A 17678-nucleotide genomic window follows, 5' to 3' on the forward strand; every position below is an offset into this window, starting at 1 on the left:
CATGAAGGCAGAGCCCTTGTGGCCTAGTGGTCTCTTAAAGTCCCCACCTCCCATGCTGTTGTGCAGGAGATTAAACATCCAACACATGAACTGTGAGGACCACGTTCAGACTATAGCAGGAGCTGGAGTGCCTGTGGGCTTCCTTGTCATGGCTGAGTTCTGCCACTGGCAAAGGCTCCCTGGAGAGTACTCAAAAGGATGCCCCTGGCACTCTCCCTCCATCCCAGATGCTAAGGGAATCACTGTACAGCAGGGGGAAAGCAGAGTAGTTGGAGGGACTAAGCAGATAATTACACAATTGAACCATAAAAAGGAGGAGGGAAAATAGGAAAACACCCGCGCTTTCCATTCATCAGCTTGGTCTGTAGGTCCACAGTCCCACAGGTGAGTGAAAACAGGGTGAGGTTGATAAAGCTGGGGAGAGGAAGCACTTGCCTTGAGATCTGCAGAGCTTTGCTTCTTTAAATTTCATTCTTCATCTTGCCTCGTAGCTCCTGCACTTCTGGCCTTTGGTTAGATAACCCTGGTGGCTACCTTAACAAAGCTGAGTGGGACTACATACCAGAGAGCTGGAGGCCACACCTGTGTCCCATGAAGCTTCCAGGACTGCCACATGGCACTTAGATGGAGATAAAACCCCAAAGGACTTCCAGAGGCTGGCTTTGCATTTCTAAATCTATTAAATGACAGCAACATCACCAATGCCAACTGAGAAAATATAATGTTAAAATGTCATTGACAGTTCACGTCGCAGCTTGAGTATGGTGAATGTTTAGCAGTGTGTGCTGGGGTTCATCATTCCTGCTGCCACCAGGGCCGTGTGTGAGGCCAACACCTGATAATAACTGTCTTCATATAGGGCTGCCGGGCTAAGAAAAATGCTAGAAAAAAGTGGCACCAAGGCCGAGGCTTGTGGCTCCTCTGAGGCTCTTCTGGGGACCGTCCCTCCTCCAAGCCTGGGATGGGGCTCATTGCATCTCTCCTTTCTCTCCACTGTCCTCCCAGGAGGAGGACTTCATCCGACCCAGCAGCAGAGAAGAGGCCCAGCAGCTGTGAGAGGCTGAGAAGATCAAGATGCGGCAAATCCTGGACAAGCAGCAGAAGCAGATGCTGGAAGATTCCCAGTGGCTGAGGCAGGAGGAGAAGTCCTTGGTGAGCCTGAACAGAGCCCTGGAGGGGTTTCCCTGCTCTCCCCATGCCCTCTTTGCCTCCCACATTGTGGGACAAATGCATGCCATGCATTCTGATGTTCAGTTCCAGAACCCTAAGTTGTTGCCTTTGGTCTCCTCTGCAGGACCCTATGGTTTACATGAACGATAAGTCCCCATTGATAAGTCACCTGGAGAGGCCTCTTTTTAGAGCCATGGCCTGGGAAGGCCTTGTCACCCAAGGAATCACCAGTCCTTGGGCCTGCATGTCTCCTCCTTGGGGCTGCCCATCTTGGGACCCTCCCACCCCATGGCCATAGTCTCTAATCACACTGTGGAGCAGGGTGAGGGAGGGGGGGGGACAGTGGGTGGTCCCCAGAGCTGAAGAAGTGACTGTTCTCTTCCCTTCTTTCCTTGTAGACCCCAGAGAAGGAGGCCGGCTACAGTGAGTGTTCCTGCCCTTCCTTGGGGAGTTCCCACCTGGGTCTCTGTGGTACCCCATCTTTGTTTACTGCCTGTGCAGGGGGCAGCAGAGTATGCCTGCAATGTGAAGAACCATCTATTTGCCTTGTGTTTAATGCAGCATGTGCAAAGGCGGTCAGCTTACAGTGGAGTGCTGCTCCCTGCTCTGCCCACCTCCTCGGTCCTCTTCTCGGTCCATCTCCTGCCTGCCTTTATTTGGCAGAGTGGGTGATTCTCGCCTTTCCACTCCTCACTCTGGTGGAGGAAGGTTAAGTATCTCCACCCACCTCCCCCACTTCTTAGGTCTTCTCCAAGCCCAAGGGATGAATGAGACCAAGCCTAGGAGATTTCTCCAGAAGCTTGTGCTGAAGTCAGGGAAAGGAGGGGGAGGAGCTGATGATAATGATAAGAAGAGCAAGGACAATGGACACAGAGAACTTAACACAGGGCAGGCACCAGCCAAGTCACAAGTATTAACTCATTTTTATTGTAGCAACTCAGAGACAGACAGTGTGTCTCCATTTTACAAAGGATGCAACTGAGACACAGGCTGGTTGACAACTTGCCCAGTGTCACCCAGCTGCTAATTAGCATGGCTCAGTGGTAAGCCTAGGCTCTCTGGTTCCAGGTGACTTCAGAGCTAACCCTCTTATTCTGCAGATGAAAATTGAGACTGGGGGAATACAGATGTGCTGTCTTGGGTGGCAGGGCTCTTTGGTGGTGGAGGTGTGAGCAGAACCAGGTGTTCTGATTTCCATCCTGTGCTTTCCCTTCCAGCAGCTGCGCAGGGCCTGTGTGTGTCTTTGTTCATCAGAGTGGGCATGAATAGAAAGGCTCTGCTGGTATTTCATTTACTTGAGCCCCAAATGCTCAAGGAAAATCATTATAGCATCCTCATATATCTACCCATGAGCAGCTGATACACCAGGGTGGGGGCTCCATGGACCCCCATTGCCTGTAGAGAGTGAGGCTTCTTTTCCATGGGTGGCCAAGGCCAGAGTGTTGCTATCCCTTGGGCCTCTGTCCATCAACGAGGAAGCATGCCAGAGCTGGAACTCCCATGAGGTCACCCCATCTCTGCTGTGACTTTGATTTTTTTTTCTTTCTATACAAAACCACAGAGTCCAGCATGCTCTTCCCCTGCCATCTTCCTGGTATTGGGGCCTAATACCCCCAGAGTCTCCTGATAATGGAGGAGAGGGCTTTGCTTGATCATCAGCGGGTATGAAGGCAAAGGCCAGCTGTTGAGACCCCTCTACCCACTTACTGACTCACTGTCCTTCCCATTGCAGCAGAGTTCACAGGGCCCCCACAGAAGCCACCACTACTGGGGGCACAGGTAGGTGTTGGCTCCCTGAAGGCTGGACATGAATTGGAGTGGGGATTCCCAGGAATGAATTCTGTGGTCTTTAAAGACAAGCACCTTGCCTCAGGCTACCTCAGCTGGTACATGTAGAAGCAGGGGTAGAGCTAGGCTCCTGTCCCCACTGCCTGACCCAGAGGAAAGCTCATAGGTGCATCTCTGGGGGAGGACAAGTGGCCCCTTTCTCTTTTGAGCCACCCTTAAGCTTTTGGCACTCCCCCACCCCGTCCTTGCAATAGCCTGGTTGGCCACTGGTATTCTTTGCTCTAGAACAGTGGTTCTTGATGTCGGCTGCCCATTAGAATGACCTGATGGGCACTGACCAACCTGGAACCTAAGGCTAGGTGATGGTTCCATGGGTCTGGTGAGGCCATCACCAGAATGTGATTAGGCTCCCTGGCTGGACAGCCATTGTCCTGGAGGCAGAAGGGAGGGATACACGCCCAGGAAAGGTCACTATTGCTCCACAAAAGAGTCATTCCTGGTGGGCTGGTGGCTGAGTTGCCTACCCACAAAAGAACAGCAGTGGTAGCAGGGTCCTCCCAAGTCCGCCAAGCCCCCTCTGCTTCTTGTCCTTAGTCCATCCAGCCCACAGCCAACCTGGACCAGACCGATGACCTGGTGTACCTCAATGTCATGGAGCTGGTGCAGGCAGTGCTGGATCTCAAGAAGGAGCTCTGCCAGCTGCCCCCTGAGGGCTACGTGGTGGTGGTGAAGGTGAGAGCCCAGGCAGAAGGGACCCGAGGAGGTGGGGCTGTCACCCCTGAAGAAGGGGGTGGTGTCTCCATGGTTCCCATGGTCAAAGGGAAGTTGGTTCCTGGAAACCCCAAGAAGTGCTCTGGCCAAAGCAAAAGGGCTTTCTGGAAAAGAAAACAGCAGGTGGTAATAGCTGCCCTGCGCCTTCCTCCCCTCAGAATGTGGGGCTGACTCTGAGAAAGCTCATTGTGAGTGTGGATGATCTCTTGCCCTCCTTGCCATCATCTTCGAGGACAGAGGTAGGTGTCCTATCCTAGATGGTGTCGAATCTGTCACTTCTCCCTGTACCTCCACCTGTTCCTAGTTGCATTTCTAGCAGAGGCCCCTGAGCCACCTGGGCAGCTCCATTTCTGTCCATCAGGAGACTGCACAGCATGTCTGGGCAGCAACCACCAGAGGGCCGAGAGGCCCCCAGGAGCTTGGCCAGCTTCTGGGGTGAATTTCCTATCGGGTCTCAGATTGCCATAAATTCTCATTGAATGCGGATGTGCAAGAGGGCACGCCTGCCTCCTCTCCCCACCCTTTATCCTTTATCTACTCACTGGACCAAGGTCAAGGTGATTGTGTCATTGAAATCCTGTCAATGAAGCCCTGGGAATCCTGGTGTTCTGCTGACACAGCCCTGTGATGGCCACCAGGGACCTAGCCTGATCCCTGGGACCTGTGAACGCATTATCTTACAAGGCTAAAGGGGGTTGGGGGATGTGATCAGTGTGAGGCTCTTGAGAGGGGGAGATTATGTGGATTACCCAAGTGGGCCTGTGTCCTTATTAATGGGCAGCGGGCGGAAGGTCAGAGAAGGGCTGTGATGACAGAAACCAAAGTCAGAGGCAGACTGCTGCTGGAAGGTGCAGCTTCAACACAGGGAAAGGCAGGGAACACCCTGCCCAGCTCTAGAAGGAATGCAGTCCAGTCCGCACCCTGGTGTTAGCCTCATTGGGCCTGCTCAGAAGTCTGACCTGCAGAACTGTAAAGGAATGACCTGTGCTGCATGGAGCTGCTAGGTTTGTGGTCATTTGTTACTGTAGCTGTAAGAAGCTGATCCAGAGCCACTGGACATCTGTCGATTGTCCGTCTGGAAACCAAATGTGGACCTCCCATGGAGCCCTGGGATCCTTTGCCTCTCACGGTCAGCCATCTGCCACATGATCCATGTGGCATGTGGCCCATCCCATCACCACCCTAACCATCTGCCTGCTCAAGGCAAGACAGAGCAGGGACACTTGGGACAATTCTCAACCTGCCTCTGGGTGGCAGCAGTAGCCCACAGAGGCACCCCATCTAGGCAGGTACCATCATAGGGCTGAGATGGCCACCAGGGACCTAGAGAGCTTTAGGGCAAATTTCCTGAGGAGAGGTCAGGTGTGATGTGATAGCTCTGTATCCTAGGGATGACCATGTACTCACTCGCTCATTCAACAAACATCTCTTGTGTTTCATGTGCTCAGTGTGCTAGGCTCTGGGCATGTGGTGGTTAAAAAAAAATCCCAGATCTCTTGATTTGATGGTAGACAGTTACAAAATGGCACAGGGACATGGACCCTGACCGTTCACTTGAATGCTGGTGGTGTGAAGGGTTGTTGCGACCGGATGGCATATGGGGTGGGGTCAGGCAATGCTCACACATGATTGGCTAGGGGTTGGGATGCCCACTCCAATCTGTATGGGGGGCTGGATTCAGCCAGGCCTAGACCCACCTTGTCCCCAGGGACTTCTGACTACCTCAGCCAATACCCTTCCCCACGGCCAAGCACCTCGCCTCTCTGTGTGCTTTCCATACAGATTGAGGGGATACAGAAGCTGCTCAACAAGGACCTGACAGACCTTATCAACAAAATGCAGCTGGCGCAGCAGAATGCGGTGACCTCCCTGAGTGAGGAGTGCAAGCGACAGATGCTCACGGCCTCCCACACCCTGGCCGTGGACGCCAAGAACCTGCTGGATGCTGTGGACCAGGCCAAGGTCCTGCCAATCTGGCCCACCCGCCTGCAGAGTGACCTAGGGTGGGGGCCACCCGCCTGCGTCTTCCACCCCCACCCATCATGCACCTCCCCTGCCTTGCCTTTAGTCACATGGTCTTCTCAGGGAAGGCCCGGGGTGAGGGATCCTTCCCTCACCACTTTGCAGGACTCCCTCCCCGCCCCCCGCCCCAGACTATGCTCTTCAGGCTGCAGCTGGATGGAGGGGACTCTGGATATGGACGCAGGGTGGGTGTGACAAACATGGTTCCGAGGTCACTGTCGCCGCCAGCTACCCCTCCCACCCCAACCTGGGTTCTGGAGCCTCATTGGGGTCACAGTAGTGTCCCTAGCAGCCAAAACGGCTTATGCATGGACATGGCGGGCCCATATGGGAGCCAAGCTATTTCTTCTCCTTCCTCTTCAGCCCTTGGGGATCCCCTGATGCACAGAGGGGCCATGGAAGGGCTTTGGGGGGGGGGGGGTCAGGAGGCTTGTAAGATGGGGCACGGGCTGGCTTTCTTGTACAGTGTATATTCAAATTTATTTAATGTGAGTTTGGTCTGGACTGACAGCTGGGTTCACTCCTGATGGGGAATCTGGGACACAGTCCAAGAACAAACTGATTGGGAATTCTGGCACAGGACACTGTGTTGTTAACACACCAAGTATCAGGGGAAGGAGCAGAGAGACAGTGGCCAGGACTGGACTTTGGACCACAATCTGCTCTCTCCCTGGCAACCTCCTCTCTTTTTTCCTTTACCTTCCCTGCCTTTTCTTACTCCTCCTCTTCTCCCTCCGCCCCCTTTTCTCATCTGATCCCTTCCTTTCTCAAGTGTTTGTGTTGAGCCTTCTCTTACCTTCTTTCTATCAGATTTGTGGTTGAATTAAACTCGTACCATTTTCTTTGTGGTTTGTTGGACTGTGGTGTTGGTTTGATGTGCCCTTTGTGGGAGGAGGCTGGCCATGAACCACAGCCAGGCAAGAGATGGATGGTGTTCTTTTGGGTGCAGATCAAGTGCTGATGGATGCTGGGCCGTGGCCAAGGAAAGCACCTGGCAGTGGGACAGGTGTGCTCCAGCCCTTTGTCCCAAATGTCAGTAGGGTACCTAACTCAGGGGCTGCTTTCCAGGAGGGACCCAGGGCAGTTTCATCCATGTGGAATCTCTTTCAGCTGCACCCAGACCACTTGGGCTCTGGGGGGTCACACAGCTGAAGGAGCAGCAGACTTGGCTTTATTTAACTACTTTACTCACATGCAAGATGGATGGACAGAAAACATGAACAACACAGATCTCCATGCTGTCCCTGCAGCAGGAAATCACCTCTGGGAGCCTCAGTTAGGCAGAGAGACAGGGGGTGGGGGGTGGGGGCTACAGAAAGAGGAGGAATGAGGCCAGAGGGCCATGGAGTGGGGGGGGGGTCTCAGGAGAGAACTGAGGAGCAGGGCCTGGGCCAGGGTCACAGGTAGGTAGGTCTTTCCAGATGTGTGAAGGAGTGTTGTGTGCTGAGGAGGAGGAGGTTCAGAAGGACAGGACCCCAAGATGGAGGGGAGTCAGCAGTTTGCCCTACTCTGCTTCCTGCTTGGGGCTCCACACTGTCTGGACAGCCTGGTGTACACCTCTGGTGGCTACTGTGGTCCTGCCCTCAGGGGCTGGACAGAGCTCAGGAGAGGCTCAACCCACCAGGCTCTGCATTCCTCAGAGCAAGAACAAGCTGCACAGAATGGCCCAGAGAAGGTCAGACATGGTGAAGCTCTGGGGAGGACAGGAAAGGCAGGCTGGAGGGACACCCTGAGGGCACTGGCATCACCCAGCAGGCATGGAGCCAAAAATGTTCAGTGTTTCCCCTCCACCACACACAACATGGAGTGCCGATGCCCCTCACCCTGTGCTGTGCTAGGTCCTAGGGAGAGAGAAACTAAAGGGTCCCTGGCTGGGAGGAGTTCAGAACTGAAGGAGCTTGAAGCAGAGATCCCCAACTCCAGAGAGGTGTGCTGACCACAGACTACAGGGACCAGGACACTGTGGAAGAACAGCCAGGGATGGCCTTCCCGGTTTGTTCACTGCAGGTTCATGGGCACACGGCGCCCACAGCAGCAGCTCTCAGTTCTGGCTACCTCTCTACAAGGAAGAGGGAGTCATGATGCCTCAGGGAAGCCCAGGGTGTGCTGAAGGTGCTTTGGGTGGAGGGGAAGGCCTCGCTCCACTGCCCCCCCCACACTTGCTCCCTGCTCCTTCTGTAAAGTCCCTTGTTCCTCGGCTGCTACACCACACACCTCCAAGACCTGCAAACTCACACTGAACTACTTCCTCAGCCTGGTTTAAAGAGCCCAACCTGCATTACCAGCCTCCCCAACCCTGGCCTGGGGGTTCCCCTGGGAACTTTGGGCTCATTCTTAAATCTAGACCATTGCTCATAGACCCTCCACCCCTGAGGCAGCCTCCCCTTCCCCCATGTGCCCCTCCCTCAAGGCCATATTGTTTATCATTGTGCTAGTCCCACCCCTCTGAAGGGCAGGGTCCTCCTTCTTTTCTAACTCCTCTGCTTGCTAAACCTGGCTTTCTGTCCAGCAGATTCCCAGTTCAGTAGCATCACAGTGAGTGCTCCAGGAAGACCTTAAGAGCTGGTGCTCTCTCCCCAGAAGCACCGCAGGCAGATGGTGCTGGCCCAGAGGGAACTCTAGAGGCAGCTGCAGTTAAAGGTGGTCATTGCTGGCTGGCAGGACTGCCTTGGAGCCAACATAAGGGACATGCCATCAGATCATTCCAGCCAGGAACGGAGGCAGAAAGAGCCCCAGGGTTCCCAGGAAGCAGACGATGATAAAGAGCCAGAGGAAGATCCTGTCGATGACCATGGCAACACACTTCCAGTCTTCTCTCACCTGCGGGAGAAATGGGCTCACAGTGAAGAGGCCAGGCCTCAAGAAGTGTTCCTCTCATGCTCAGCCCCTGTAGGGACAACCACAAGGCAGCAGCAACTGCCCCCTGAGACTCAAGGGGAAGCTAAGACTGGCACAGGTGCAGAGATGGGGTGGAGGGAGAAACAGAGCTAGCCCAAGCCCCATACCACCCTCTCCTGTGTCCCACCTATGTCAGCCTCCACACTGCCGGAGCTCAGCAGGTTCGGGGCAAAGGGACTACAGGGACACATAGAGGTGCTGGAACCATCTAAAGAGTTGGACTCCCAGTGGCTGCAGTGATTTCAGAGCAGAGAAGGTAGTGGGTGGGGTAGGTGTGACTCAGGGCAGGTTAGTGGGTGGGTGGGCTTTGTGCAGCTTGAACTCCCAGCCCAGGCCAGGGATGGATGCCTAGCTACTCCCAAATTAATGATTAATTTTCTCATTCACTCATCAAGTCTACCCAGTGATCCTTTCCAGCCTTTCACCCTTCCCTAAGTTGATAAGAAAGTGCTGATGCTGAGTGCTAGATAAGGCAGAGGCTGCAGAGAGGCCCAGCTGCGGAGAGGCCCAGCCTCGTACAACCAAGAATCTGCAGGGTTTGTGGTTGACTCATGAGCTTCACAGAGGGCCTCATGAGCAGAGAGGGGACCATCTAGCATAAAAGAGGAAGGCCACTGCCACAGGGGGCTAGCCCACCAGGCTCTCCTAATGCCCCCTCCACCTCCCATCCCTGCCAACTCCTGTAGGTAGTGGCATAAGCATGGCACTGCAGAGTCCACATCTAAGCATGTCTCTGCTCACTGTCTCCCAGTTAGGCTGAGCAGGGACATTCTTGACCTACTGCCATCAAGTGTCCCAAGAGACAGCTAAATGTTCTCTCACAATTGATTCCAGACTCTTTGGAGCCATGAATGGGTGAGGCCAGCCCTCAGGGAGGGGACCAGGTTGGTCTAACTACCACCTTGAGGTGGGAGGGTTCCCTGCTAAGCTGGTAGGGTCACCCAGGGGAGGCCATCACCCAGATCTCACTCACCAAAGAGTCAGCATCCTCAGACTGCAGGTGGTCAGCAATATAGTGCATACCTTCCAGGGCTTTCTGTATGCAAGGCAACAGCAAGATCTCAGGCTCCCCAGAGGGAGCCTCGGCCCTGGGCCCTGAGGTCTGTGGGTTCAGGCATCTGTGGCCATAGATGATACCCATGGAGGGGGCTGGGCGGCCTGCACACACCCATCTGCCTTTCTCCTCCTCCTCCTCCTCTGCCTCCTCTCTCTCCTCTGCGTCCATGTTGGTCTCCAACCAGCAACAAGATGGGCCAAGTTTCAGGCCTGGGGAGTTGTGTGGCTCCAAAGGAGGCCGGTTCATCAGCAGCCACCAGGGCACATGTCCCAGCAGGGCCACCCGCACCCAGTGGGGTATGCTGTGGGTGCTGGGGGAGCTGTGGTGCACGTTGAGCACGAAGACGGTGATGACGATGGAGAGGGTGACGAAGATCATAGTGAAGAGCAGGTACTCGCCAGTCAGTGAGAGCAGCACGGAGATGCACAGCGTGATCTTCTCTCCACAGTCAGAGGGCAGGTGGAAGACCAGCACCAGCATGGTGAGGCAGGAGATGAGCAGGCAGGGGATGATGAGGTTGATGGTGTAGAAGAGCGGCAGCCTGTGGATGACAAAGGCGTAGGTGATGTCAGGGTAGATCTCGGCGCAGCAGTCATACTTCTTGCTGTTGTAGGTGCCAGTGGCATTTATGATGGCCCACTCGCCACTCTCCCAGTAGTCCTTCAGGTCCACCGTCTGCTCCATTGGCTCCAGGTAGATCTTGGCCTTGTCATAGGTCCAGGAGCCAGACTTTATCTTACAATTCTGCTGGTTGAAGGGGAAGAAGGTGACGTCGATGCTGCAGGAGCTCCTGTAAATGTCGGGGGCAACCAGTGCACAGTGCCCATGGAGAAGAGGTGCGCTGTGGTCATGTGGGTCACCACAAACTCCCCATCTGCACTGCGGAGAGAAGACCAGCTGGGGGCTCTGCACACCCACCTGACCCACCCAGACTGCTGCAGAGAGCACCCTGAACAAGGCAGTTTTCAGCTGGCCAAGTGTCCCATCTTTTGCAAGGGTATAAAATTTCCCCAGAAGATGGATATACTTGAGTTTTCTTTTCATATAACATTGTTTTAATTTCAAAAGTTGGAGTTTTGAAGAACACTGGAAAGTACCAAGAATTTTTAAAATACCCACTATTAACATTGTGATACTATACATGTCTATTCTACTGTCACGCAGACGATGATTCTGATGGTTTTGCATATTTGAGGTCACAGGGTGTATGCAGTTCCATTGCCTGTTTTATTCCTTTAATATTTTAGAGTGACAATTTTGAACTATACTTTCCTAGCACACAGTGAGCAAGCAGCCTCTTAGGTAGAAGATCATGACTTTTCCACTTGGATCTTTTGTTCTTTGCTCAAGAGACCTAAGATTTTGGCTAGTGAGGAAACTTCCTGGAGTCCATGCACCTAACTTCAACCACTAGGGCCCCCCTAGGAGGCAGCTTGGCACCAACAGGAGGCTGGATGGAGTGCTCAGGGAGGACTCAGCCAAGGGAGGGGAGGAAGCACCACAGTAGAGGGCCCTGCAGGAACAAGAAATAGCTGGGGCCAAGGAAAACCTTAACAGTGCTCACTGGGGCCACCAGGTGGGCATCATAGTGACTGTGGTAGATGAGGTTGGGGACTTCATGGGAATGAGAATCCAAAGACCCACAAGGACTATGGGGACACTGGAACAATGGTGACCAGTCAGATGGGACTTCTTCAACTCCCCCTTAGCTTCCTATGGTCTGTCCTAAAGTACAGGGAATCAGAATACAAGGGAGTTTCCCATGGAGTAGTTCCAGGGTAGAGAGACAGACTGGCTGGAAACAGGAATTTTGAAAGAGAGTAACAAATACATCAGGCAAAAAAGTCAAAAAGAAAGAAAGAAAAAGAAATTAAAGGCATTTTTGTCATTTCACATAGTTTCCACTAGATGGCAACATGCACCCATTTGGTGGAAGGAACAGTTCTATTGATTGACCAGAGTGCAGTCCCTGGGTGGAGCAGATGTTTCTTTATATGTCTACGGAAGTTTGACTGGACTTTTCTTGTGAAAATCGAGTCTTAGTGGTCATGGCTTTATTGACAATCCTGAAATGTGAAGTTGTATCTGACCCTAGGACTTTGCTCATATCGCTGCCAAATGCTCAGGAAGCAGAAACTAGAATGTTCCTGGGTGCCAGCTCCTGGGTACAGAGCAATGGGGTGGGGATGTGAGTCAGCAAACACAGGTACCTGCAGTGTCAGACCTGCCAGGTCACCCAGTGGCAAGTGTGTGTTTACCAAGATGGCTTAGGTGAGAGGGCGCTGGGCCTGCCCAGGACCAGACAGTGTAAGGAACTGGTGTAAGGAACCACTGACCTCTCTGGAGGTCTAGAAATGGACTCTCTCTCTCTATGTTTTATTGTTCAAAAATATCATTTCCATGGTATGGTCTGAGGGATTGGGAAGTGCTGGGTAAGCTGGTTTCTTTGCTGCAGAACTTAAAACAGCATTTAAAATGCTATTGTGCTCTGCTGGCTTCTAAAGCCCTTGTCAAGGGATGACAGACATACACTGTGATCCAAAACCATGACCACAGAACCTTGTCATAGCTATTCATATCTTAAGGAAGCAGCAACCTGCTTTAGAAAATGGTTTTAGACAATTATAACACCTTCTTTTAAATTTGAACTTCTTAACTTCACAATGAAGAATTGCCTCATACCAAACATACTAATAAAAATATAGATTTCTATTTTTCCTGGGATTCTCTATAGACTCCTCCCCCACCCCCGCCCTCCAGCTTCTGTTAGCTTCTAGTTGTTAGGATGAGATTGATCCTTTGGGTCTTGAATCCAAGGCAAGTATAAGAAAATATGATTAAAGAAAAAACATACCCAGTGAATTTGTTCTTCAAAGGTGCTACTATAGGATGCCACTTACCTGGTCAGACAATATTGCCATCCTCTAAAATTTCAACTCTTAGGTGTTTTTAGAGAGTCTGAACCACATTTTCCAAAGGATACTCAGAGTTGGCAAATCTGTCCCATATCACCGTGCTACAAATGAATACATCTTCAGTGCCCAGTAAATGTCGGTGTGTAGGAGGGAGAGAACAGAATGAAAGGAATAAAAGAATACAGAGGATGGGGTTCTCTGATAAGCATTGAGAGGGAAATGATGAAGCCCTCCCCTTTACCATCCCTCCTGGTGATCTTTCCAGGGCTCCATGGCTTCCTACTTGTTGTAAAGGACAATGTCAGGGATCCAGATCATCTCTGAAGGGACCCAGAGGGAGGGTTTTCAGTTCCAACCAACATTTTGGGGAACACACATCAAGTTGGGGCATATTACTGTCCTCAGGCATGTGGTAGTAGGTTGAATCACATTCATTTTACAGATGAGGAAAATGAGGCTCAGAGAAGCTGAATAACATGCTCAGCATCTCAGGCTAGTCAGAGGTGGTGAAGGATTGATGGCCTAGGTCCCACAGCAGTGTATGTCCTCACCTCCTGCCCAGCCCCTGGCCCAGGTGACCAGACCATGGGGACAGTTGCAGTGACCTAGGTTCTAGGCCTACCCCAACTACACACACAATACCTTCCTTGCTCTGGTCCCCAGTTGGCATATCTGTAAAGATGAGCCTCCTGACGCTCCAACAGCTCTGGGATGAACAGTATCCACTCAGAGCCTCTGGACCAAGGTCTAATTTAAACTAAGTAGCTGAAACACCACACCCCAACACCATCTGGGGCCCCCTGGGGGACAGGAATTACAGAAAGGGCACTGGAGGATCAGGCACCCATTCAAAGGACTCAAACAGAGATGCCAATCAACATTCTGGTGGGTGTGGCTCTCTGCATGTTTACCTCTGCCCAGGGACAGTCAGGTGCTAGTAGGGCAGGGCACCAGCTCCTCTTTCTCACATTCTACTGCCACCTCCATGTCAGAGGCCTTCAGAGCAGAAGAACAGAGCAGGAGGGGTAGGAAGGGAGGGAACCCACTGGGGTTCTCATGAGACCTGTGCTTTAATGAGTCTGCCCTAGGAGTGGCCTATCCAGGAGGGCCACATGCTCTTTGGCTGTCCTTCCACTGAGAGGTGGGGTCTATGGTCCCTCCCTGAATCTAGCTGGACTCCTGTACTGCCCTGACCTACAGAATATGGCAAGATGGATGCTGAGCCCATTCAGGCCATCAGAGACCAGCAGGTTCTGCTTCTCTCTGGGGACCCTCCTTCTGGGAGCCCTGAGCCACAGGTGGGAATCTGACTTCCCTCCTGGAGACACCGCAGGGAAAGACCCTGAGAGGTCCTGGGCAGGGCCAGGAGGCCAGCCAGGCCCACCCTTTCAGAACTTTCCAAACACCCCTGCTATGAGTAAAGTTTGTCCTTAACCCTTCAGAACAGGACAGCCAGCAGCCAGATGCTCCCACGTAGTCCCCATGCAAAGCAGAGGAAACACTCACACTCCTGACCATGAAACTGAGATAGGAAGCATCCAAGTGGCTCTGGTTGGTGAGCTTCAGGTTTTTCAGGCAACGCAAACAGGGACACTCAGCATTCTTTGGTAGAAGGAGCTGAGCCAGGCACTTGGGTGCTCTCATTACTGGCCCATCCACACCCTGCTTCTCTTTTCCTCAGCTGTAAAATGAGCAGAATGAGACCTCCCTGGGGTTTTGGTGACAATGCAGCCTGTCCTCAAGCAGCAAGGACTATGAAATGTCCATTTCTAAGAAAGGCATCTCTGGCTCTCTGGTGACATGTCCAGGGAGTGGACTCAGAGCCTGGCCATGCAAGCAAAGTCCTCTGGAGAGGCCACTTGCAACCAGATAACCCAAGTAGCAGGTGTTCACCAACCTTGAATGCAGCAGCTTGCCCCTGTCAGGGAAAGGTACAGGGAGGGGCGGGGCGGGGCCCCGCGATGACTGTCCCCTCCCTGCTGGGAGAATCCTCATCTGCCTCAGCCAGACATTGGTGGTCATCATTTGGTTCTTCTCTCCTGGCCGGTAAGAGGGAGAGGGCAACAGAATCCAGAGCACAGGGTGAGAGAGAGGGGCTGCCGGGATCCCCACTCACAGGAAGAGCCTCTGTGTGGCACCCAAGCCCAGCATCCCTCCCAACACTCCCTTGGACTCAGATTCTTCAGGGTCACACAAGAAAGCCCCCTGCTGCCCTAGAATGGGATCTGGGCGAGAGAGGGGAAGGGGCTGTGGCAGCCCAGGAGGAACAGGCTGAGGTCCCCGCTGTAATGGAGATGGGCTGGGGGGCTGGGACTGCAGGGGGGACCCTGGGGAAGGGCCTGGGGTCTGGAGGCTGATTCTGAGGGGCCCGGGATTGGGAGACAGGCCCACCACATCAATGAGCTGGGCAATGGACAGTCCAAAGCCCACAATCACCACATTTGAGGTGTTTGGCACCAGCTGTGCCCAGCAGTTATAGCCCCTGAAGAGGTATTTGAAGAGGCGGTCCTCAGCCTGGGTGTGGGGGCCTGGCTGAGCCAATGCTGTGGGATGGGAGAGAAGAGGAGGGGTCTCCAGAAGCCAAGGAGGCAGCAGGCATCCAGCTTCCCATCAAAGCAGAGGCCGCCATCTGTGTGAGCTTCAGCTTGCTCATCTGTCAAGTGGGATGTGAATCCAGATCCCACTTCAAACCCTGTGGAGGACTCACTATGATAATGATCATCAGAGCTGTGCACAGCCCCGTAGCCACAGTGCACTCGCTCATGCTGGTTGTCAGTACTGGACGTCAGTACCTGTGTGATATTAGATAACAAAGTCAGAGTGCTGTGGCAGGGAGTGGGGAGATCCAGCCCAGGTCCCAGTTAAGCTGCAGGAAGGGGACTTGCCCCATGACAGCAAGCCTGGTGGTGAGCAGCGTTCGTTCCCACCCAGTCGTCAGAGGAACCAGCAGTGCCAGCCATAGCCCTCGCCACTGAGGGCAACTCCCTGAGTTGTTCCTAAACCCCTGGCACTTGCTGCCTCTCATCAACTAGGCCAACCACTGTTGATGGGTCTCTCGGGGGATTTTCAGTACTCTGCCAATGGCTTTGGCACACCAAGGCTCTGCCACTGAGTGAGTGGACAGCTACTGCTCCAAACCCAGAACCGCAGTAGCTCCAGCTGGGACAGAAAGCCCGGCAAGGACAATAACCACCACATTTGTGTCCTGGGTGCCTGCTGTGACCCAGGTGCTAGGCACAGGCTTTCCTTCTGTCCCCACAATAGCTCTGGAGGTCTGCAGCACTATTTGTGTTTTGCAGATGAGCAACACTGAAGCTAGGGACATTCAAGGTGACACAGCTGTTAATATCAGCACTGTGACAGCCCCTCCACCTTCTCCCTGTGGAACCAGGCACCAGCCTATGACCTCTAACATCCTTGCAGCCTTGAGGACTGCAATGAGCCCACCTGCAGGATATCCACCCACCTGGCACGTGAGCACACAGCGGTGAAGTCCCAGAGATAAGGCAGCCACTCACCTGCTGGGAACAGAAGGGGCGACCACAGGCCAAACTTCATCCAGGGTAGCAGTGAAGAATGGGAGGGGCCCATGGTCTCAGAGGAGGGTCTGGCTTCCCCTGCACATCCAAAAGAGGGCAGGTACAGCTTGCTGTGCTCTAATCTGGCAGGATGTCACCAAGCTGGCATGGCAGGGGGCCACTGGATTCTGCAAGGCTCCTTCTGCTGAACCTGATCAAAGCCAGAGAAGGACTCCTGAGTCATGCCTCCTCAGCACTCCACAGAGTGGTGCAAGGCCTTCCAGGAGCACCGGGCTCCTGGACTACCCCCAGCTTGACTGAGGAATCCACGTCTCCCTCTTTCCAGGGTCAGCCAGCTGCTCTCCCTAGACAAGGCTGACCTACCAGGGGGCACCAACGTTCCCATCACTCTGGCTTCAGCATCTCATCTGTAAAATGGGGATAATTGCACAAGCTAGTCATCAGAAGAACACAGGTACCAGTCACAGTAGCCTAAAGGTGGAAATGATCCAACGTCCACCAGCTTATAAAGAGATGAAAAAAGCCATTGGATGGATGCGATGGAATGTGATTCAGCCACAACAAGGAATGAGGTGCTAACACGGGGCCACCAAGCGGAGGAAGCTGGGAAACAGCCCATACCCCAAGAGGCCAGTCACAGAAGCCCTTGTAGGATGAGGATAGGAAACTCCACAGAGACAGAAGGACAACCAGGAAGTGGATCTGGGGAGGGAGGGTGGCAAGGGATTGCTTAAACATCACTAGGGGGTTCCTTTTGGGTTACAAAAAAGTTCTGGAAATACACAGTGGTGATGAATGCACAATTCTGGGAACATTTCTAAAGGGGGACTTCTATGCTATGTGAAGTATACCTTGAAAATGCTGTCATTAAAACATACACACCTTCTGGATTCATAAGAAGTAGCTACTCTCAGGCCATGAGGACGATGGTGTGTGCAGAACACAACAATGAGATGGAGGCAGCATCAAGAACAGTGAACTGCTCGACTTGTCGTGGCAGCGAGAGTTGGGGAATGCAGTATTTTAAGTCTATATATTATTGTATGTCCTATGTGGTTTAAAACTTCTCACTAAGGTAACATGTTAAGTATTACCTTTAAAGTGGGTCCATTCATGGGCTGGGATTGTGGCTTAGTGGTAGAGTGCTCCCATAGCATGGGCAGGACCCGGGTTCAATCCTCAGCACCACATAAAAATAAAGGCATTATGTTGTCTCCATGTACACACACAAAAAAGTTGGCCCATTCAAATTAGTTTTATTTTTAAAGAGCTGTTTTTATTGGGAGAGAAGATGCCCTCTGCTTGGGTACACTCTGTGTATGGGGTGCAGACATAACATTGAATTTCTGCACAAGTTGTGGGAGCAGGTTCTCCTTTGGGGATGGTGAGAAATTTCTAGAACTAGATAGTGGTGATGGGTGTAATGGTAAGTTTTATGTTAAGTGTATTTTAAACACAATTTCTAAAAACAAACAAACAAGAACAAGGATAAGAGAGTGCTTTAAAAATGTAAGCCAC

General features: G+C 52.7%; 1 protein-coding gene and 1 pseudogene across 3 annotated transcripts; one reads left to right on the forward strand and one right to left on the reverse strand.

The window, feature by feature from the left end:
• The window catches only part of LOC124078506 (protein-tyrosine kinase 2-beta-like), a 29918-nt pseudogene extending 24192 nt beyond the window's left edge, over positions 1–5726 (forward strand).
• A 1174-nt stretch (positions 5727–6900) lies between these two features.
• On the reverse strand, positions 6901–16347 carry LOC124078504 (neuronal acetylcholine receptor subunit alpha-2-like). 3 transcript variants are annotated; one of them, XM_046423314.2, is made up of 5 exons: positions 16140–16347; positions 15329–15413; positions 14519–14660; positions 9623–10580; positions 6901–8571 (listed from the first exon to the last, which is right to left on the reverse strand). In XM_046423314.2, the coding sequence occupies exons 3-5, from the start codon at positions 14644–14646 to the stop codon at positions 8446–8448; spliced, it is 1212 nt and encodes a 403-aa protein (XP_046279270.1). In that variant the 5' UTR covers positions 14647–14660; positions 15329–15413; positions 16140–16347; the 3' UTR covers positions 6901–8445. The 3 variants fall into 3 exon arrangements, with proteins under 3 accessions (XP_046279270.1, XP_046279268.1, XP_046279267.1); XM_046423312.2 differs by lacking the exon at positions 15329–15413; XM_046423311.2 differs by lacking the exons at positions 14519–14660; positions 15329–15413; positions 16140–16347 and having other exon boundaries at positions 9623–14506.
• Positions 16348–17678: the final 1331 nt, after the last annotated feature.

The sequence above is a fragment of the Marmota monax genome, unplaced genomic scaffold, assembly GCF_021218885.2.
Source record: "Marmota monax isolate L192 unplaced genomic scaffold, Marmota_monax_Labrador192_F-V1.1 WCK01_AAM20220418_F8-fsc01639, whole genome shotgun sequence".
Classification (NCBI taxonomy): domain Eukaryota; kingdom Metazoa; phylum Chordata; class Mammalia; order Rodentia; family Sciuridae; genus Marmota; species Marmota monax.